General features: G+C 30.9%; 1 protein-coding gene across 4 annotated transcripts; it reads left to right on the top strand.

Moving 5' to 3' along the window:
* The first annotated feature begins 1,464 nt into the window (after nt 1–1,464).
* On the top strand, nt 1,465–22,773 carry LOC107447082 (cyclic GMP-AMP synthase-like receptor). Of its 4 annotated transcripts, none has more exons than XM_043052282.2 (8): nt 1,465–1,598; nt 4,155–4,218; nt 11,139–11,459; nt 15,473–15,670; nt 15,829–15,993; nt 18,542–18,697; nt 20,389–20,520; nt 22,164–22,773. In XM_043052282.2, the coding sequence occupies exons 2-8, from the start codon at nt 4,186–4,188 to the stop codon at nt 22,356–22,358; spliced, it is 1,200 nt and encodes a 399-aa protein (XP_042908216.1). In that variant the 5' UTR covers nt 1,465–1,598; nt 4,155–4,185; the 3' UTR covers nt 22,359–22,773. The 4 variants fall into 4 exon arrangements, with proteins under 4 accessions (XP_042908216.1, XP_042908228.1, XP_071040187.1 ...); XM_043052288.2 differs by lacking the exon at nt 1,465–1,598 and adding an exon at nt 1,745–2,081; XM_043052294.2 differs by lacking the exon at nt 18,542–18,697.
* The last annotated feature ends 362 nt before the right edge of the window (nt 22,774–23,135 follow it).

Raw genomic sequence — 23,135 nt, 5'->3', positions numbered from 1 at the left:
TTTAAATTTTATAACATAACAATTGTATGTCTGCCATAATTTTAGTATTTTTTTTGTAATTTATTGTGTTGAGTTTTCTCCTACATAAAACTCAAGTGGGGAGAATGTTGCGGCAAACACTAACTCCAATTAGTTTGCGCCACCAAAAGTATTCAGAATATGTAGGTTACTCTGAGTATGGCAAGAGAAAAAAGAGAGAACTGAAAATATCGTTGAATTGGCTTTTTGAAATATCTTTGGAACGCTGTGTTTTGTTTTGTTTTTTGTTGTTTTTTATTTAAAATAAATGTTTTGTTTTGCCTGTTTTTAAACGTTATCAATCAATAGACAAGATGCCTCTCACAAACACAGTCAATCCGGTTAGGAACGACACACATTAACAAGATTTACTGATGAATCAATAGACTGTTGTTTTGAAAAATGTTTTTCAATTTGTGCTATCATTGCTTGTTGTTGCTGATTAAATGCAGCAATAAATGTTTGGAATTGTTCAGCATTCATTATTTATTTATTGAAAGTTTGAAAAAATAGTTGAAAATTTAAATTAATTACAGTACCTGAATTCAATTACTTGAAACACTTCCGTTTTGAAATTTCATCCATTTTGAAGTTTCGTTTTTGAACGATCTTGAAATTCTATTGATTATTTCTTCTTATTTTTCTCCTCGTCGCCAAAACTGTTGTGACCGTTTATTATAAGGCATGGGATATGTATTTAGGATGATTGACAATAATAGCACGAATATTGATAACTTATAACATAACAATAACTTTATTCACAATACGTACGTAGAACACATCAACAAAAGAACATACTGGAAATCGAAACTGAAACATACAATGTAAACACAGTTGCAGTTACATCACAACCTCGATACTAGCGCCAGTGGAATTACATGGAAGATCCCAACAATATCAAATTTTCGATTTTCTATAAATTTTTCTCTAATTTCAGGAATGGTTCATTTATTTCCACATTTAGAATTTTGTTGCGTATGAAAAATTTCACAAAACACATAATAATTATTTATTACTTAAATATAATTTTTTTTTAATTTAAAAGACATTTACTTGCAACATATTTACAACTAAGTTTTTATTTATCACAAAATTCAAAATAAATTTTAACAGATTAAAAAAAAATATTTTAGCATTTAATATAATTTTAGAATAATATTACTTCAAATTTATCATATTTATTTCATAAAAACTGTCATCTTTTAAATGGAGCCAGATAATTTTTCCATTGCGTGTTAAATAAAGGTTTCTATACTTAACTGAAGTTTAAACGATGGACTACTACTTTCGCGATTATAATTTCACACATGTAAATTCTTGTATGTTAAAAGTCTCTAAGATTAAATTTATCCTTTGTTAAAAACGAAACGTTTAGTTGAGTATAAAGTAAAGGCATGGTTTCTTTAAACAGCCGTTCCAACGCAGACATTATCTTGCATTGCGCATGCGTTAATTACGTAAACAAATATTTATTTTGATTTTGTAGCTCGTTCTTATAACTTTATCTGCTATTGTCGACCAGTGCTTTAGAGGGGGAAAATGACATTTCAATCTGCAACCACAGATTGTTTTTACTCTTTGTAAGATTTAGATTTTATATTATACAAATTATCTAATTTTTTTAATTACAGAGATTAATTTCTCCGCGAAATCGTAATCTTTGCTGATTTCAATGCTCTGTTGGCTGTTGTCCGCAGTTGCTTATCCAGCTGCAGTTGATTCCGACGACAGTTGTCATTCAAGCCGAGCGTTCGATGCCTTCTCATTTTATTTCTCTACATTTATAATTTTAGAATAATATTACTTTAAATTTATCATAATCATTTTATAAAAACTGTCATTTCTTAAATGGTAATACGTTTACATGATAAAATAAAGGTTTCTTTTCTTAACTGAAGTTAAAATAATGGACAACTGCTTTCGCGATTATAATTTCACACAATTAAATTCTCTTATCTTAAAACTCTCTAAGATAAATTTTATCTTTTGTTAAAAACGAAACGTTTACTTAAGTATAAAATAAGGGAGAGATATTAGAAATTATTTTGTGTTGAATATTAAAGGTAGGTGTTATGTTTCTATTTCGTATCTTTTTAAATGATTAATTCGCTATTTCAATAATTATTATTTCTTTGGTACTGATTTTTGTGCACCTTGTTCTAAATTTAGAGAAAAAACCTTAAAATTATGCTGTCGTTCAAACAAAGAAAAAAAATCTTCGTGAGCAGCAGAAAATTCAACGTTGAAATTTTTATGTAACTGGCATTTTTGTATTATTGCAAAAGAATTTTTTTTTTTCAAAACTAAATTTTGTTTTAACTTTTTTTTATATTCTATTTAAGCTTTCAGAGCTTATATTTATAAACAAAGAATTTACTAAAAACTTTTCTAACGAACACATCCGTTTGTTGACATCGCGAAAATTCTGGAAACATTTAAGCCCGAAAGATATCACCGTCAGCTTGCAGCTTGCATAGAGAAATAAGGCAGTGGAAAATAATGTGTGATGAAAAATATCACATTAATATTTTGCTCAAATTTCAGAATAAACATGGAGAGCACTGGATAAAGTTAAGCTAAACTTGGCGTAATGAGTAACTGTTGCAAACTCACAGCAGTTTTCAAAAAAAGAGGATATTATTTAGCAAGAAATCTTCTTTTCAAGAGATGACAGAGCTTTCGAAGATTAGCGGAACAAAAAATTGTATCATTTTTCGACAATAATTTACTAGATTAGAAATTATTTCAGAGTTTTAATTTTTAATATGTAAAAACTCTGTATAATTGATTAAATTTTCAAAAAATGAAGGAATTACAATTTGATTCGGTAATTTTCAGAAAAATCTGAATTTATTTTGTAAACATCCATGTATACATTAATTGTTTTTGTTGATTTATCGACATTGAAATACATAAAAAAAAGCGTTTAAGCTTTAATCTTTTATATATTCAACAATAGTACTGGCATACACATTTTTTTACAGAGTAATATTTCTTCTTCTTCGGGACTAGTAATAAATACTATAGAAATTGGGAATATAAAATAGCGTAAAAAACTTTTCAAAAAATTCGATTCACTGTTGAAGCTTTCCGGTTTTATTTCAATTTAACATCAATGCTATGATAAGATTAACCAGCTTTAATATCCCTATTTGTTAAAAAAAATTTAATAAATAAATAAAAAAAAGAGTAAACGATTTCAGTTTAAAAAGATCTGACGATCTTTCAATTTTAAGAATATACTTCCAATTGTAATACTTCTTTTTTTTAATCAAAGAACTTACATTTAAGTCTTAAACAAACCTTGCACTATATATCAAATAGTTTTGTAACAATCTTTCAGAACCCCTATTTTCTGCTAGCAATTATATTTTCATAAGTAAAATTAATTCAACGAAAGTTGCTGAAACTAAAAAAATACTGAAGAATTTCTTTCAAAAACATTAAATGGAGTGAAAAAATGCAATAAAACTAAACGAAGGAGTTAAGACTAAACGCACTACGCCTGCTTTATTTTAGCACTAAAATTTAAACAAAAAAATATGTATTATTGATGAAAATAAAAACTAATAACTTTATATAATCATTACTTCATGGTTACTTTCTGCTCCGATTTGTTAATATTTATTTGGTAGATACTTTAAAAGCATAAGTTTTGAGTTTGGTATGAATAAAATGGAATAATCAGCATTAATATGATGTTTCGAAGAAAATATTCACTTGTTTGAAGTTCATTTTTATAGTAAATTAAAAAAAATGTAATAGGGAAAAATTTACTTACCTATGAAATGTATAAGATATCTCTTTATCAAATTCTTCTGTACAACCAAATGCAGCTGAGTAAACCACCACATTTTAAGAATTCCTGCACCGATTTTTCTACCATTAAAATAACAAAGAGAAACGGGTGGTGGAAACTTTCTTTCTTGATTTACCCTCCAATCACACGGTTTTATTCTGAGGACAAAAACTATCATGATGGGCAAACTCTATTTATATTTCTCCTTTAAGGTTGCCACTTAATTAGATGAATTTACAATTTTAATGTTTTCAATGTACATTTTATTTTATTTATTTATTTATTTTTGTTAAATTATTTTTTAACCATAATAAAAAAAAAATTGACTTATTTACAGGATACACAATTAAAATATTGCAGAATTCGTAATGGGGTCGAATTGGAGTGAAGAGATAGAAGAAGTAAGAAATAATTTTATTATCTGATACATTTATAACTGAGGAGTTAATTTTAAAAATGTTCGATACGCAAAAGAAAGTGAACACTCTAAATAACCTAAGATCAAATTATCGGATTTTCACGCACTAATACTCAATTTTGATGGATGGAATGCTTCACCTTAAAATAGCTAATCAATTAGTGCAGACTGTGTTTTAAGTCACGAAATCAGACACAAAGACGTATTCTCCCTTAAGAAAAACTTTTTTTCCCGATGAATTCGGATTATTTACCTTCAAATTATAGGGAGTAGCTGCACTCTGTTCAGACTAAAGCTCTGAGTACGTAGATTAAGTAGCGACACGCCGCCATCTTGGTGACTAAGCTCTCAACGTAGAAATGCGGAGTTTCTATTCTGAAACGCAACTTTTTATTGATCATTACTTTCATATTCTTGAAGGTAACATAAATAAATACTATTTATTCTATAATTTTTTTTCTCTCCGAAATTGTATGTTTTTTTCCTTTTTTCTATTCAGTGAAAAGAATACCTTATCTATAAGTTAAAACTTTCTCATTTCGTCTTTCGTAATTTGCTATAACTTTTTTTAACTCATTGAAATTTTCGCAGTTGGTTTTTTATGAGGTTAAAGGGGTGGTATGATTTGGAGATTTAAATCATAATGGACATTATTAACAGTGTTCAAATAAAAAGTTCATTTTTCTCAATAGTTCAAATTTTTCCTTCTTAATCAATACTAATTGTTATTTGATCTTTTACAAAAAAAATATTACTAAAACCTTAAGTACAATTAGTTATATTTAAAATGAATTCTTAATAAAAATTTTACATACAAATGACAAAATCGAAAAAATATTTTAGTTAAAATATATAATGGTACTTCTTCCTTTCACCGGGGTAAGCAAATTTCAGCTATTTTATTTATCAATTTTTATGCTTTTTTGAAAAAAATAACTGTTATCTAATACATACAATGGTGGCCAAAAGTGTGGACATTTTTTGAAAGTTTCATGTTTTTCAACTTTCTTTTGAAACCATGCTTTGCATACTTTTGCTGTGTAGCATGGAGCTGAATCCTGTTGAAAAATAAATGGTGCGTTGTTGGGGAAGAGATCCCTGGTATCAATTTTGGTTTCAGGACAGTTTCGATGTATTTTTTGGCATTCAGGATGTCATCAATTACTTGAATTCGGCCCACACCATCTGCAGACATGCATGCCCAAATCATGACATTTGTTGGGTTTTTTGTAGTCGCTTCAATGAAATCAGGATGAAGTGCTTCACCTACTCTACGTCTCCCGTATTTTCTATCATCACTACCAAAGAGCGATATTTTAGAAGCTCCAGATTACTTGCTTCCATTGATTTTCTGTACTGTACTGTATGATCTTTCATTAAATGGTCAGAAAATCAATGAAAGCAAGTAATCTGGAGCGATTGGAGTAAAATATCGCTCTTTGGTAGTGATGGTAGAAAATACGTGAGACGTAGAGTAGGTGAAGCACTTCATCCTGATTTCATTGAAGCGACTACAAAAAATCCAACAAATGTCATGGTGCGGGCCGAATTCAAGTAATTGATGGCATCCTAAATGCCAAAAAATACATCGAAACTGTCCTGAAACCAAAATTGATACCTTCCATCAGGGGACTCTTCCCCAACAGCGCACTATTTATTTTTCAGCAGGATTCAGCTCCATACCACACATCAAAAGTATGCAAAGCATGGTTTCAAAATAAAGGCATAGATATATTACCATGGCCAGGAAACAGCCCTGATCTCAATCCAATTGAAAATTTGTGGCGACGTTTCAGAATTCTTGTACGAAAAAAAACGTCCATCCAATAAAAGACAACTTATTGAAGCTATAGTTAATTCTTGGCACCATGTGATTACGAAAGATGAACTCCAAACACTCGTTCACTCGATGAAAAAACGCTGTGAAACTGTCTTAAAAAATAAGGGTTATCCTACTAAGTATTGATTGTGTAAGTTTAACTTTAAAAAAATGCAAATCTAAGATAGATCTTACTATTAGTTGCATAACTTTTTTTGTAATCCAGATATTTTAATACTGTATTTATTATTAAATTCTACAAGCACACAAAGTTGAAAAACATGAAACTTTCAAAAAATTTCTACACTTTTTGGCCACCACTGTATATATATACAGTCAAACCCCGCTATAGTGAACATGGGTTATAGTGAACTCCCGGATATAGTGAACGAAATGTTCGGTCCCGTGCCTTGCTATACACGTATAATGTTATTTTTTGTGAATATAGTGAACCAAAAAAGGGAGGAAGTTGGATTAATGAACATTTTTCTGTCTTCGACTGATTTTTTTGTTGAAATTTCTACTTCAAAATGAATACATACACCGATTTTTAAAACCATCTATCGAAGGGAATGTAGCGATAAGCATTTTTTCCTGTTTGCTTCTTTTATCTCAGTTTCCCATCCCTAAACAAACCAAGTAGATGTTTTCAACCCAGGCAGATGATGGTTCACCTGTAAGTTGTCAGTGGGATCAATATGAATTTTCTGTCAGAGGGAATGAGTCATTATTGGTCAACTCTAATATGTGTTGATAAAGCCCTCATTTCAACTCCTTTTTGTTCCCATTTCAGTTTAAAAAAGCCTGCAAACAAGTTTCTCAAATTTAACTGTGGCAAGCAGTAAACGTAAAACGTTCTTCATTGATGATAAAATGGGCAGAATCAGAAAAATTGAAAATGGGTGCAATCAAGCTGATATTTGCAGAGAATATAAACTATCCAAATCTGCAGTTTGTAACATATGAAAAAATAGGCAGTTATAATCTCTGCTCATGAAATAAATTTAGATGCCAGAAAAAAGTTGAGAAAAGCAGATCACAAGGATGTTGAAGAAGCATTACTGAAGTGGTTCAGCATTCAAAGAAGCTGTCTCCAGTATCTAAACAAATGTCGATGAATTTGCTAACAAGGGAGACTAGGGAAGTCTGACTCGCCAATTTTGAAATGAACTAGTGGGATGTATGCCTTATGAGGAATAATTTTAGGGGGCAACATTCGTTTCGGCCCATAGAAGATCCTGTGAGAGATAAAAAATAATTCAATATATAGAAAAATCGGTATTTTATTACTTCAATGCAGACTATTAGTTGGTGTAATTATCTCATACTCCAATTAATTGATTAATTAATTGGCTAATTAATTATCTAATTAATTAATTATTAATTAATTTTTAATTAATTATTAATTAATTAATTTGCAATTACATACTCCAATTAATTTTAAAAAAATTTTGAAAAAAAATATTTATGCTAATTTTTTTTTAAAATTAACCTAACAGGTTTTTCTGAAAAACTACAGGTATATAAAATTTTCGAAATCAATTTTGACAATAAATATGCATTATATAGTACGTGAAAGTACCGCAAAATTAATTGGAGTATGAGATAATTACAATAGCTAATAGTCTGCATTGAAGTAATAAAATATCAATTTTTCTATATATTGAATTATTTTTTATCTCTCATAGGACCTTCCATGGGCCGAAACGAATGTTGCCCCCTAAAATTATTCCTCATAAGGCATACACCCCACTAGTTTATTTCAAAATTGGGGAGTCACACTTCCCTAGTCTCCCTTGTAAGTGATTTTATGAGACTGCTTTTATGAGCTATTTTATGCTAAAATGACAGGTTAGACTGGTTTAAAGAGCAGAATAACAGAAATTCAGGAAAAATTATCTGAGAGTCGGGAAGTGTTTCCATATCTGATGTTGAGAATTGCTCATCAACTAGAGATTACTAATTTTTTTTTGTACGCAAGACGAAGAGTAATAAAAAAATAACAAATTTTTTGCTACTACATAATATTTTTCAGTCATTTATTTGAATGTAATGTAACAAAAGGGAGGAGTTTAGGAACCATTAGTGAAACTGCCTGCGTAATGGATATAGTGAACTCCCGGTTATAGTCAACAGAAATTTCGGTCCCTTGAAGGTTCACTATAGCGGGGTTTGACTGTATATATATANAATACACATTCTTTTCAGCAGCAATAGTGGCACAACTCATAATTCAACTTGAAGGTAATCTTCGTTAAAGCAAGCGAAAGCATTTCTTACTCATTTTGCTTAGCAATGAAAACTTTAAACCCACTTATCTCAAAACTCGATTTTTTTGGGTTGTGCTGCTATTGCAAGCCATGAACGATATATGTAACATAACATAAGAAGCTTCAATTAATCTTTTTATGTTATTCCTTTTCTGCAAATCTTTTTCATGATTTATTATTCAGAACTAAACGCTTTCTCATACTTTTAAATTCACATCCTGTCCTTTCATCTATTTTTGGTTCAAGTATGCATTTATATTAAAAGTAAGATATCTTCCCATTGCTCTTTGTGGGAATCGCGAGACCTATAAAATAAGCCAATTGCAATTACTAAGATTTCCCTTATTCCACCAAACATTTTGCGAATTTTCCTTGCAAGATTTTCCCTAACTTTTATGGAGCAGCACGACGAGTTTGTGACACACTCTCTCTCTCGTCCATCATCACATAATGATTAAATAAAATTAATTTGCTCCTTTTAAAGTCCTGTGCCTGTTTGTTCTGCTCACACGATTGCCACCATTAGAAGCAGAGATGGATATTAAGACCTGATGCGAACCTTCGCAGGATTAATAAAATGCTCCTTTCAAATATGTAAATAAAAATCAAAAGAAAAGAAAAAGTAACCGAAGAGCACACTGCCATTATGTAAAGGAATGGAGCTGTCATAAAAAGAACATCAAAGAGAAAAAATTAGTTTTGTTTGCTTCGCTTCGCGACTGATCATTGAAATAGCATTAACAGACAATCGAAACTTTAATTCTTCTTCCGATTCCAAGGAATGTTTAGAAGAGAGTTTTGGGACTTTTCTCTTTCCTGGGTCCACTTGGAGTGGCCACACCAGCTGAAAATTTTTGCAGTGCCTGAGGGACCTTCCTTCCCTCTCGTCATCGCCGTTGGTAACCAAAAATAGACCAATAAATAATTTTGAAAAGCAATAAAAACATTAATTTTCAAAATTTTAATTTTAAGGAAGAGACAGACCATAAACAGACCAAGTTTATAATAGAGAGAGCCAACTCCAACATATAGATAAAGTTACCCAACTCAAATGTACAATGAATAGTATCCGGATACACTAAAAATATTTTCAAAATAGAAATAAAAAGATTAAAATTTGCAAATACCTGATTGTGACTAATAAAACTATCTGTTTAAAGTCAACACAAATAGTACTTTAAACATTATTAAAAATTCTATGCAGCCATACTTTCCATCGTTCTTTATTGCGATCTTCAACAGGTAAGTGATATAATTTAAAACCTAATTTTGACTTATTGGAGCCGCCGAATGCACAACCACCTCTCATTATTAATTTAAGAGTATGAAACAAATAAAATAAAAAGAAAAGCGAAAATATAAATAAAAGATCGAGTGCAAAGATACTTCTCTGCACAAACCATTCAACAAAATGGCGACTGTTTATTGGCGTCATGAGACGACATGTGATCGGCGACAGCCAATCACATTACGCTACTTAACTAAGTAATCTCGGGCTTTAGTTTAGACATCTTCATGCCATTATCACTTTTTGCTCATTTTGCCACAACCGTTGCGCACAATTATAAAATTCTTTTATCCAAAAGTAATCCACAGAAAATGTAATTTTTAAAAAATATTTATTATTTTAAGTGACGGAAAAAAATTAGAATTTTAATGAATGCGATTTTTTGCATCATTTTAAAGAACACGATTTTAAATTGCAGAATGTAAAAATTGGAGCTATCGCACGAATAGTTTCTGAGTCATCGAATTTTAAAAATATCATAGATTTAAATTTTGATTTCTCAAGAACTATTCGATCGATTTAGTATTTTGCCATTTAGAATTGCATTCTTTAAATTGAGTAAAAAATTTTATACCATACTATTTCAATGTTTTTTCGACCACTATTAAAGAAAATAATAGTATAACTTTTGAAAATTATTTTTTGCTTTTGAAAATTATTTTTTGCTGATTTTAATTACCAATGGTGAGATAGCACATCTGTAAAAAGCGGGTGCCCCTCCTCCTCTGAATAAAAATTTTAGCTATAATCCTGATCTTAGCATATATTTTTTAATTCATTGATGATAAACGAAACAAAACAAAATAATTCGCACTGTTCAACACAAAGGCAAACGACTTCACTCAGAGTAAGAGCATTCTTCGTTCGGATTGTGGAATCACTGTCACATTTCCACACTGACAAGCCTAGAACTAATAACGCTATTTCTCAGTAGCTTTTAGCACTATTTCAAAAGTATCGTTTTTTTTTTTCATTACGTACTACTAAATTCAAATGTGAAAAAAAAATTTCACATTTGAAGAGGATTCTAAAAGTATAAAAAGTCCAACAAAAGTATATATATATATATATTGCACATGGAATTATTTTCGGATAGATGCATTTCAAAATTGTGTGATAAAAATTCTTTCGATTCACTTAAAAAGTTCTCAAGACGCAAAAAGTAAAATTAACATTAAACGGGGTCGAAAGTTTCGACAGCTGTACTGACCAAACTATTAGGACCATATTTTCAGATCACGGCTAATCCCCACGTTTAGAGGGTCCAAAAACCGATTTCGGCTTAGAAAGATCATGTTTATTCAAAGAAAGCACGTTTTTTTTGTCTGATTTTGTAACTTAACATATCGTCTGCACTCATTAGCATATTTGACGTCGGGACCTAGAAGATTGAGTTCTGATGAGTGAAAATCTGATCATTAGAAAAATTATTTAGTGTATTTCATTTTTCATTTTGCTCTCTTCACATACTATAATAGTATAATGAAATCGAAATACATGGGCATATTTTTTTTTATAAATTTTAGGAAGAATCAGACTCCTTTGAGGAGCAAGATAAATGGGTTCTTGAAGCTCAAAAATTAAAACAACCTGGGGTTACTATATGTAAAGAAGTTTTAAGAGGGATCAAGTTGGATAAGAAAGAAGAAAAAGAAAACAATGAAATTCTAAAGGAGTTCTTGAGAAGTTTTATAGATGAACTAAAAGAAGTTGATGAACTGTTTAACCTTTTGTTCAAAGAACTTAGTTACGAAGGTAGCTATTACCTGAATCTCCGCGTTTCCACGCCTGATGAATTTGACATTAATTTGATTTTGAAACCACCTTTTGAAGAATCAGAATTTGAAGTAAGTTTCAAACATTTATAACATACAGTATCTAAAAACATGAAAAATGTTACCTCTATTTGGTTTCGGTCTAGTAATATTTTTTTATTTCTTTTCCATAATAAGTCTTACGAAAGTACCTAGCGACACTGCACTACCTAGTATACTGCACTACCTTGTCAGCCCTCCATTTTCCGCTTTTTGTGTAAATCTTCATGAGCACATCATATCTCCTGCTTTGAAATACCGAAATTTCTCCTCTTAAGAGTTTTTGCACTTCCTTCGTTTTGTTAACTTCTTTCTATCCCGCAGTGGACTGATCGTTAAGACACGGTTCTCAGCAGATCACCGAAGTCAAGCATCACTGGCTACGGTCAGTGTGCGGGTGGGTGACCACTTGGATCAGTCTGCGTAGGGACCGAGGGTGTGCGGTATTGGTCCTCGTTAAACTGTGCTACCGTAAAGTGCTCGACTTCGCGCGCAGGTCGTCGGGCTACCGAAGCGGGGGTGCCATCCCCTCCGCAGAGGATCAAAATTGTGATGGCATGTCTTCGGATCATCCTCCGGCATGTTTCCCAGACCGTCGCCAATAGCCCATTGTGCAGCTCTAGTGCGACGTAAATTAACAACAACAACAACAACGTTAACTTATTTCTTGCACTTAATTACATCACATAGGACATGCCGGTAATATTGTTATCCCTTGTTCCAGTGTGGTGTGAAAGTCATGACGAAATTTGAAGATCCGAAACAGTATTTATTGTATAAAATATATTAGAACTTACTTTAATCCTGTTGACAATCTGACATTATTGATCGCCCTAGCATCAATTCAATATTACTATTACCCACAAGCAGCATTTCAGTTGTTTAAATTTATCTCGTTGAAATCAGGAACGAACTGACAATCAATACTACTGTGACAGCGAGTCACAGTTTTTTTTATTGAATCACAAGTCTTATTTAAAATCCTTATCCAAATTTGTTAATTTCTGATACAATTTAAATATTTCCTGATCCATTACTTTAATTCCTGATACAATTCTTACTCGCCCCTTAATCTGTAGTGCAATGGGGACTTTCTCTTCCTGAAATTCCGTTCACATTCCAGCCCTACCCATTTTCTTGGAAAACAGCTGTTTGCGGTTTCTTTTCATCTTCCATGAGGATTCGACCAGTGTCAGTTTGTCACAACCGTAACGCTGGTAAAATAATAGAGATAACATCTCAACTTTTTGAAAATAAGTAATTTAACTTTAACTTTAAGCAAGAGGATAAAAGGGAGAGCGTGAAAGGCGATCGGTGCAACCCGGCACGAGCGGTGACTACCGGGACGGCCGGGTCGCTGTGCTAGCAGAGCAACACCAAATACACATTGTTAGTCCTAGTTATGTACATAGCTGTATCCTCTACCAGTGTTAATATCCCCTAACTCTGTATATAATTACTGTGCTCATCTTAATTATTTGTTTACTTATTTGCTATTTCACTTATACTTTTGACAAGCAGCTTCATGTAAATGCGCTCATTATCATCATTTTTTAAATGGAGCTTGCTCCTAACCTCTTTCTATTAGTATATTTTTCCTGTTTTTTATGTATGTCTTTTTAGCTTATGTCAACTAGATTATGACGATTGGTGGCCCTTCGGGCCAAATGCCGAGCTCACAAGAATATCAAGCATCAAGGCGATCGGTGCATTCGATATTTAATCGTCAACTGGTTGCGGCCCTCCGCTTAACGGAGTTTATTTTTTCCTTCTCTCCTTGATGAGGTGGGAATTCTTTTTGTTGGAAAAATGGCATCCTCGTGCGCCATCTTTACCCTTTTCATCAAGTTGATTTTTTGGATTTTCTATTTTTGTCATTTTTTTAACCACTAACTTTTAATCATCATTTATGCTTCTTATCAGTTAACGTTACATCAGTATTTGGTTATAAAACCATATGATTTTACTACTGGAACTAGAATGAGGTATTCAACATCTCTATCAGTGTGGTGACATCCACATTGAAGAAGGGGTCGACTCCATCACTCCCCCGTGAGATAGGGTTTTCAACGACATGAAGCTGTCATTTTCCTGTGCTTCATGATCCCAGTCTTGTGCTAAGACAACCAGTGTTGTTCGGTGAATCTCTGTGCCGTTGGACGTGACGATATTCCGATTTTCGAAAAGAAATGTTTCATAGATAACCAACCATACCATTTCCCGTAACAAAGGTTTTCTGCTAAACAACAAAACAAAAAGATGTTTGGAAAGAAACCGGTCGCTCCTAACCCCCTTCTCCACCTGATGACTGTACCCCTGTCAGATTGTTTTTCATAAGTGTTGTGCAACTCCCTCAACGTAAGAAACCAATAAAGAAAAACTAACAGCTTTCAAATACGTGACTCTTTATTTTAATGTTCCTGTTTTTAAAAAAAAAATCTGTCCTCTTAGAATAATCGAGGATGATCTTCTGTTCTTCAAAAGGTATGTTTTTTGTTGTTATCTTCTATAAGTTGTACTGGATTATTACAATGTCTTTGTAGTTGAAACACTGTACGGTAGCTTTGTTTTGGCCATATTCCTTGAAAAACCATTAATTGTGAATTTCAGTTGTTCATACCCAGCATTCCAATGTAACAACTACTGCTTTGTTTCTTCTATCAAAATAACCCTTTCATTTACACTGAGGTAACAAAAGTCATGGGATACCTCCTAACACATTGTCGGACTTCCTTTAGCTCTATTAAATGCAGCAACTCGACATAACATGGACTCAACAAATAATCGGAAGTCTCTTGCAAGAATATTCAGCCATGCAGCTTCTATAAATATACATAATTTCGAAAGTGTTGAGGGTGCAGGATTTTTTACACGAACTGACCTCTCGATTATATCGCATAAATGTTCAGTCGGTTTCATGTCGGGGAATCTAAACGGTGAAATCATTCGCTGAAATGAATCCGTTGTTTTCTACAATAATAATCCAGAATGTTCTTCACACCAGTCGTAAATAATTAAGATCCATTGTCAACTATAAAAATTAAATGGTTTTTTGGAAAGTCCACGAATAGCTGCAAGTGGTCTCAAAGTAGCTGAACATAACCATTTCCCATTTGCAGGTAATGATCGGTGCAATTGGACCATAGGACCCGGAAAAAGTAGCCCATACCATCATGAAACCACCACCAGATAGCGCAAAGCCTTTTTGACAAATGGGGCCCTTCTCTTCATAGGGTTCTGTGCCACATTCGAACTTTCCCATGAACTCTGACCAGCTGAAATCTTGACTCATGTTACCAAGTTATACTTTTCCATTCATCTAGGATCCAACCAATATGGTGACGAGCCCAAGTGAGACACTGGGCGTAATGTCGTCCTTTTACTAAAAGCTCTCGAATCGGTCATGCTGCCATATTCTATTTACAGCCAAATTTCGCCACAGTCTCCTAGTGGACACGTCCATTTCACTTGCCTCATTGATGCTTGCGGTTCTTTCACGAAAGCTTATTTGTTTTCTACAATAATGAGTATTGACAATATTCTAGGCTTACAATGGCAGTTTCGATCATTAAATGCAGGCTGTCAGCCATTACGTTGTCCATGGTGGGAGGTTATCAATGAAATAAGGTATTCTCGACTCACTCTTGACACTATGGATCTAGGAGCGTTGAATTCCTTCACTATTTCTGAAATGGAATGTCCCATCAATCTAGTTCCAACGACCATGTTTCGTTGGAAGTCTGCTAGTTCTCGCCTTGCGGTCCTAATTACATCAGAAACATTCTCAGTTCATTCAGTACAGTCTGGATAACCTGAAAACATATATAAGACCAGCCAGTGCACTAGACATATATACATTTTGTATGCGATACTACTGGTATCTGTATTTTTGCATTATTGCTATCCCATGAATTTTGTCACCTCAATGTATACTTTTAATAATTCCTTTCCTCCTCTCATGAAATAAAATAAAAATTGATTACCAAAGAATATCAAAAAACTGACTTTGAATATTTCGTCTATTCTATTAAAATAATTTCTTTCAGGTTGTACATCAACCACTAGCACCAAGCTATGCTAAAATTTACATGAAGGACCGCACAATTGCTTTAGAAAAATATCCTAAACTTGCAAAAACTTTATTTGATGGTGGTTATCTTGTTCCAGAAAATGTACGAAAGTGGCTTCAAAGTGTTGTAGACAAAGCTCTTAGAACATACACCCGGAAAGCATTCTTTATAAAGGCAAGTTTATTACTATTAGTTCTTTTAATATTTAGCAATAAAAATACATTAAAACTTATCATTTTTTGTGCTATTCTAACTCTTTAATGATGATGAACGACCAGCTGAATTGTAAAAGAATTACAATTTTTTTAGTCTCACAGTTACAATTATTTTAGAGGATACGCACGAAAGAAGCCGGGCCAGCCAGAACCATAATATTAACAAAAACAGATGACACAGAAATAGATATTGATCTTGTTCCAGTTGTGAAATGTCTTCTTAAATTGCCCGAATCAAGTCTTGACGACAAAGTCAAAAACCGAGTAGGAAGTACTTTAGAGGTAAGTATTGTTTAACGTATTTTAGTACGATTACTTTACACTATTCGTAGGTAAACATTTTATAAAATACCATTTACGCATATAAACATACGCAGAATAGATTTTACTTTAGGTTGTTCTACTTTTTACTATTGTAGAACATTACGACAACATTATTTTATAAAATTAAAACTTTAATAATTATTTTTATAACACACTTCTGTAATTATTAACGTTTTAATTTATTTTATCTGAACAGCTAAATTTTTTATACAAAAAAAATTTGCTTAAAAAATCTAATTTTGCTGATTTATCGTTAAATTCATTAAACTTAATTGATCCAAGCACTTTAGTACAGATATATTTGTGTATTGCCGGAGCACAATAATTAATATTCATCAAACCTTCATCAACCTTTTCTTCTGTGAAATGAAATCTCATATTTATATCTTTTTTTCTGTTCGCTCACAACACCATTTTTTATTAAACTTTTCCTTACCTACATTGTAAGTTGCAGAAATTTTTTCCAATCATTTCTTTTCTCCTAGTTTTAATGCAGACTATTTTTCGACAACATTCCGTTGCTGCAAAATATTCTACTTGTCAGAAGCACAATAAGCAAGAAGTTCATCATCATTACCATCTTTTGAATAAAGAATTCCAACTTTTGCCCTTCTTTTAAATAACTTTCCTTACATGGATTTTCAACATGTTATTAACTGTATTAGTTACTGTTATTAACTGCAAAAATTGAAAAGAACTTACAAATCTTATAAACGTGCCGAATGTTTTCTTTCTCTTTTATCCCCTAATTCTTCAGAATTAAATTCTTCCCTTAAAACCAGTGTTACCAAAGCATTCTCATTCACATTCTACAATCATTATCAGGTGTACATGCTCATCATGAGATTCAATTTCTTCGATTTTTGAATTACTTATATTGCATGTTCGCAAAGTACTATATCGCCAGAAATTCTTATTTTTATGTTTTTTTCATTCCATAATCTATAACCATTTAGCGCATAATCAACAAATATGCGTTTTGTACTTCAGCTTTATAGTTTCTCTAATTTACACAAATTCTTTGCACAGACTTTACTATCAGGTTGAACCAGGTTTTTTCTTAAATTGCATTTCAGCTGGAGTTATGTTTACTGCATTTGATAGATTTCAATATAACAAACATGCTGCAATCTACAGAGCTGCAATCCACAAAGCTGCTCCCCTCATTTCTTCCTTTAATGCCAAAGTTAAATAATTAGGCTCTTGTCCTATACAGGAGACAAGCGTTCAGCCTTTCCATTTAATTGAAGAGAATATGGAATGGTGTAATCCAGATCAATTTCCCTTGATTTACTACAGTTTTTAAATTCTTTTGATACACATTCACCTCTATTACCACAACGAGAATTTTTGAAACACTCGACAACCATTTTGCTCCTTAATATCGTTCTTCCAATTTATCGTTCCCTTGATTTATTTTTAGTTCGATAAACAATAAAAAAATGCGAGAAGTCATCTAGAAATGTTTCAAAATGTTTCTTCATACCCCACGTGCTAAGTTCTATTAGTCAACAAACCGTTTTTATAAGCTCTAATGGCCTAGTTACTCTCGATCACTTGAAAATGGACGTCTAATTTGCTTTGCCTTTACAGAGACTTCACAAGGATTAGAAATATTTTTAATTTCATCAGTTTTCAAATTTATCGCGGTTGAAATGTTTTACTAATTTATTCCTCTCAGTGTTTAAATTTCTAAATTTTCTATCATTCGAATTTGCATTATTTTCTTCGCTGGTGACTAATGCATCTTTTCGTCCAGTTTTCTAACTTCCTATTGCCTTAAATTATTTATTGTGCCTTCGAAAACAACGTTTCCATCTTTAGAAATTTCCACATTACCCTTAACAATTTTTCTTTACGCCATCATTTTCTGTTATGGAAATAACTGACGAGAATTTTTTACTTAAATCTGGAACGTGAAACACACCTTTTTCAGAATGCATCTTTCAGATTTGATATATTCTGCTTTCGTGACTTCAGATTTCTTTGCCAAACCGATTTCTGTCTGAATAGATTTAGGGTCTCTTAATGCAATATAATTGTTAACCATGTAAGAAGAATATCCTGAATCAACTGTCCTTATTTTAAGTTGGGAACGTTATAGCTTGATTTTGTTATTGATGGTTTTATGAAAATAACAATCTTTAGCAAAGTAATTACTCTTTTTACCTATATTTATATGTTGAATTTTTACAATATTTTGTTAAATGTGACGAATAGATTCTCTTGAAAAAAATAGTTCCAAATTCTCATCGTCATCATCTCTCTCTCCCTCCCTCTCTCTTCCTCCCTCTCTCTCTCTCTCTCCCTCTCCCTTTCTCTCAGATAGAAACTAAATGTTACCTGTGTAAAGTGTCACATAATCGGTCTAATTTAAACATATTTTTCCATGAGTATAGGTGCAAAGACTGGCGGATCAATTTTTTAAAATTATTATTGATCGTTAATTACCCTTTATGAAAAACAAAAAAGAAATTAATAACATTCTTGCAATTTATGCTTACAGGCATATCTTGTCCCTAAACCTTATTCGAGTTTTGGAAAACAGATGCCAATAAATGAAAAGGAAGCGAAACGTTTGTGGCGATCCCATTTTTCGAAAGCTGAAAAGAAAATCATTTATAACAAAGGCTGTGTTAAACCTGTTATCAAGCTGTTAAAGGTTGTTTTATTTCATTTCTTTTAGCAAACTCCAATTAGAAACAAAACAAATTAAAGTTTAAATCTGAAGTGTTATAAGTTTAGTTTATTATAATACTTATACAAATTAAAGTTTAGTTTGAAACATTTTAATTTATAATTCTTAGTTTGACATTTTGCTTAAAAGCAAGTAAATTTTTTCATCTATCGACTACTCGACTAACCTCGACTACTGTCGACTATCCTCGACTACTTTCCGACGTAAACAAACTAACAGATACAAAACAAAAAATAAGTTTTTAAAGAGTTACATGACTGCTAGTAACGGATTTTATGGCAATATTATCTCCAAGGGAAATTTCTGTTACTTAATTTCGCTCTCACATTTTAACTGGAACTCTGTATTCAGGGAGGATACGAATTTGAATAATTTTCTGCCCGCTACTAGTAGAATTTAGTTTTATTTGATCGATGAAGGAATCAAATTTTATCGTAAATAAAATTTTCAAAATTAATCAAAATTTTACTGAAATTTATCAAAAATAAAATTATAAAATTTTAATAAATAGTCAAAATTTGATTTTTTTCAAATTGAAATTTTGATTAATTTTTTTTGTGGATTTTTCATGCATAAGTAATTTTATAAATAAACAGTTTTATAAATAATTGTAAAATATTTTATTTATAAAAATTTTTATTTAGGAAATTATTCATACATTTAAAAATCCACATAAACAAAATAGAAAATTAAACAAAATTTCAATTTAAAAAAGATCAAATTTTTACGATTTTCGAATAACTAGACTGCACAGTGCACATACGCCAGAACAGCGGTACCCAAATGGAGTTCCGCAGAACACTAGGGTTCCAAGAGTTGATACTTTTTTTAGCCAGTTCTGATTTTCGAAAAATGTAGTTAAATTTTTATCCTATTAATTGACCATTATTTATTAATGAATTTCGTTATTTATATGAAATTATATAATTAAAATACTTGTAAAGAAAAGCAAGATTAAAAAAAAGTTTTTTTTTTTTGGTATCAATAATATATAGAATGAATCATGACAAGGGTATGCTTTTATTAAATTTTGCCTTAGCATTATCGCATCAAACAAAAATAACCAACTTTCAACAATGTCGAAGTATGATTCAACGTTTGTTCAATGTTCTCAACGATTATTATCACGATTTTTTATTTATTATTTTTTTCAACAACAACCAAATTTTAGCTCATTCATTTTTAGTTTATGCATACATTAAAATGAAATTAGGAGTTAGTTTAAATACTGCTCCAAACCTGTAAATTCAACTCTCTGACATAAAACCCCATTTTAATAAAACGGTAAGATGAAAATTTTCCAAATACTTAATAGTCTTTCATTGATTAATAACTTTTATAATATTCGAATTAGTAATCTTCTCAACTTTTTATAAATCTCAATTAGATTAAGGTAAAAATGCGTAGGAAAGAATATTTTTCTTGCTTTTACAACGCTAAATGCATAACCAGGCATAATTGAAACTTACTTTATTGTTGGCAACGATTCTAAAAATATATGTTAAAGGCGGTGATTAAGGAATACTATTTATTTTCAAAACTTAATGCAAGTCAAAAATTATTTATTATTAAAAATTCAAAAGAAATGAGGTAGATTTGTTCATTGATTTTTCAATTCTGCTGTTACAGTGTGTTGTATTATAATTTTTATTCAGTTTCTGAGAGATAAGGAAGACTGGAAGATTTTGGCCTCTTATTACTTGAAAACTGTCGTTATGTGGATGGTTATAGAAAACAATGATGATGACTACTGGAAGGAAGATAAAATGGATAATCGCTTTCTTGATGTATTTTTTAAATTTACACTTCTATAACTCTTATAATACTTTAATACCTTTTATAAATTGTATGATACTTGCATATTGAAAAATATTTATATTTTTTATCTATAGTGCGTCGAAAAAATCACACTGAATTACTTTTGATTTTATAATTGTATAATTATAATCTTCATGTTCTTGGCTCGAATGGCCTCAAATATACTAATTAATTTGTGTGGAAAATTTTTTAAATGTCGAAATAAGACTCAAAAACCTACTTTCTCTGGATAAGCATGACTTTTTTTTTTCTCGATTTATTTGAATTTATAACCCCCAAAATATAGGGGCAGCCGCAATCTGGGAAATATGGCCCCGATAGTTTGGTCAAGAGAACGGACGAAAGTTTAGATCCCTAAATGTTGATTTTACTTTTTGCGTATTTCGTCATATCTCGAGAACTTTTTTAAATAATTGAAAACATTTTGAACACAATTATAAAATTCGTTTATTCAAAGAAAATTCTATGCAAAAACAAAAAATTTTAAAAACTATTTTTTATTTATTTAATAATAGCCGAATTTTTTTTTATTTTTATTTTTTAAATATAAAAATTTTTACTTCATTTTAGGGAAAGTAATTTAAATGGTAAAATACAAAATTTGAACGTAATCGGTTGACTAGTTCTTAAGAAATTGAATTTTGAAAAAATTAGATATTTAAAATTGGATTTCTTACAAACTATTCGACTGATTTCGATCTTTTCAAATTTTGCTCAAGTTTTGTTACTATGTAAAATTACATTCCTTAAAATGATTTTCGACTGTTACTAAATAAAATAAGAATGAATAATTTTTAATAGTTATTTTTTGCATGGAATTATCTTGGAATAAACTAATTTTATTTCTGGGCGCAAAAAATTTTCAAATCGCTTAAAAATTTTTCGAGATATTGCGAAATGTTCATAAAATAAAATTAACAATAATAAGTCCAAACTTTGGACCGCTCTCCTGACAAGCTATTGTGACTATATTTCTCAGATTGCGGCGTCCCCTAATATTTTGAGAGTCAGAAATCCAAATCCATATGAAAAATAAAATAAAAAAGTATGTATATTCAGAGAAAAAACTTTTTTGCGTCTGATTTTGTAACTTTAAATATCATTTGTACAAATTAATTAGTATGCTTGAGGTCATTCAATCAAATCATTAAAATCGAGTTCTAAAATGTGAAGATACGATCATTAGATCAAACGTTATTCTGAGTAATTCCTTTTTTATATCTACATATTTATTTTTTGCGTCCTGCACCTAGTTTTCAAAATACGCATAATATTAAATCTTCTATATAAATTCCCCATTGAGAGTACTTAATATATCTATGTGCTGTAAAATCTAAACCAAATCTATACAAATCTACTACACAAATGTAAAATCTATATAAATCCACTACGCTGTACATTATTTTTATGTTTGAAAGGCACAAAATAATTCCCAGATTAATAAAACTTCACCCCGTGTATACTTTTTCCAGATTTTTAAAGTTGAGCAAATAAGTGAAAAAAAATTTCACTTTAATTTTAAACTATGTTTGAACTTGATTTGACTGAAAAATTTTATACTTGTAAAGATTACAGTAATGTATTAATATTAATTATTTTATTTGTATTTTAGGCACTCCAAGAGCTGAAAACTGCTGTTTTTCAAAAGAAAATTGCTTATTTGTTTAACAAGGAATACAACTTGCTTGCAAAAATAAATGATGACCAAGCTTGCAATATTCACAATCGTTTATGTTATTTCATTAGAAAAATAAAAGAAAACCCAGAGTTTCTCAGGAATGTTTTTCAAGAAGCACCTTCATTCTGAAGCTTCAGATCCGAATTTTAAGAAAGTTACATACAAATCAATTTGATTGAATTTGAAATAGTTTTTTTAATAGGATTAATAATACAAATATTTTCTCCTTAAAATAACGAATGTTGTTATTTCTGAACGCCTATTACTTTAAATTAAATGATGCAGAACTTTTATTGGAGAATTAATTTGGAAATGTGTGGAAATAATTTTCCTAATTTATAGGGATATTTTTTTTTATTTTATAAATATCAAGTACTTATTCTACATAACTTTTGTGCGTTGGTTAAGTTCTAAAAAAGCACTTGATTTTACCCAAAGACTTTTCTATAAATCAACAATAATTTTTTCTTATTTACTTAATATGAATATTGTTTGTTATTTGTACTTCATTCATAAAAGGTAAAAATAAAATGTTTTATATTTATTTATTGTCTAATCAGTACTTCCTAGCTTAGCTGTGTTAGTTTAAATTAGTATAAGTGGCTTATAAAACAATAGAAATGACTTTTTTTTATTTAAAAATACATACAGCAATTCTGATAATGTCCTTTTTTCTGTATCATAAATCTGCTTATACATTCAATGCAGGATGTTTCGCACTTACCTCCTTTAATATATATTTTTAGAATTATTGTCAAAAGAATAAACACATGAGGTTGCAGGTTGTGTTTAACCTCTTGTCTACGTCGCCTAACATGGTGAAGGATGTCAAGACATACGCCTGTTTTTTTTGTTGTAAAATACATTATTGCAATAGATCAACAGCATTTGTGTTTTGTCTTCATC

The sequence above is a fragment of the Parasteatoda tepidariorum genome, chromosome 8, assembly GCF_043381705.1.
Source record: "Parasteatoda tepidariorum isolate YZ-2023 chromosome 8, CAS_Ptep_4.0, whole genome shotgun sequence".
Lineage (NCBI taxonomy): Eukaryota > Metazoa > Arthropoda > Arachnida > Araneae > Theridiidae > Parasteatoda > Parasteatoda tepidariorum.
Note: the sequence above shows the minus strand (reverse complement) of the source record. Positions and strands in the feature narration are given on the sequence as shown.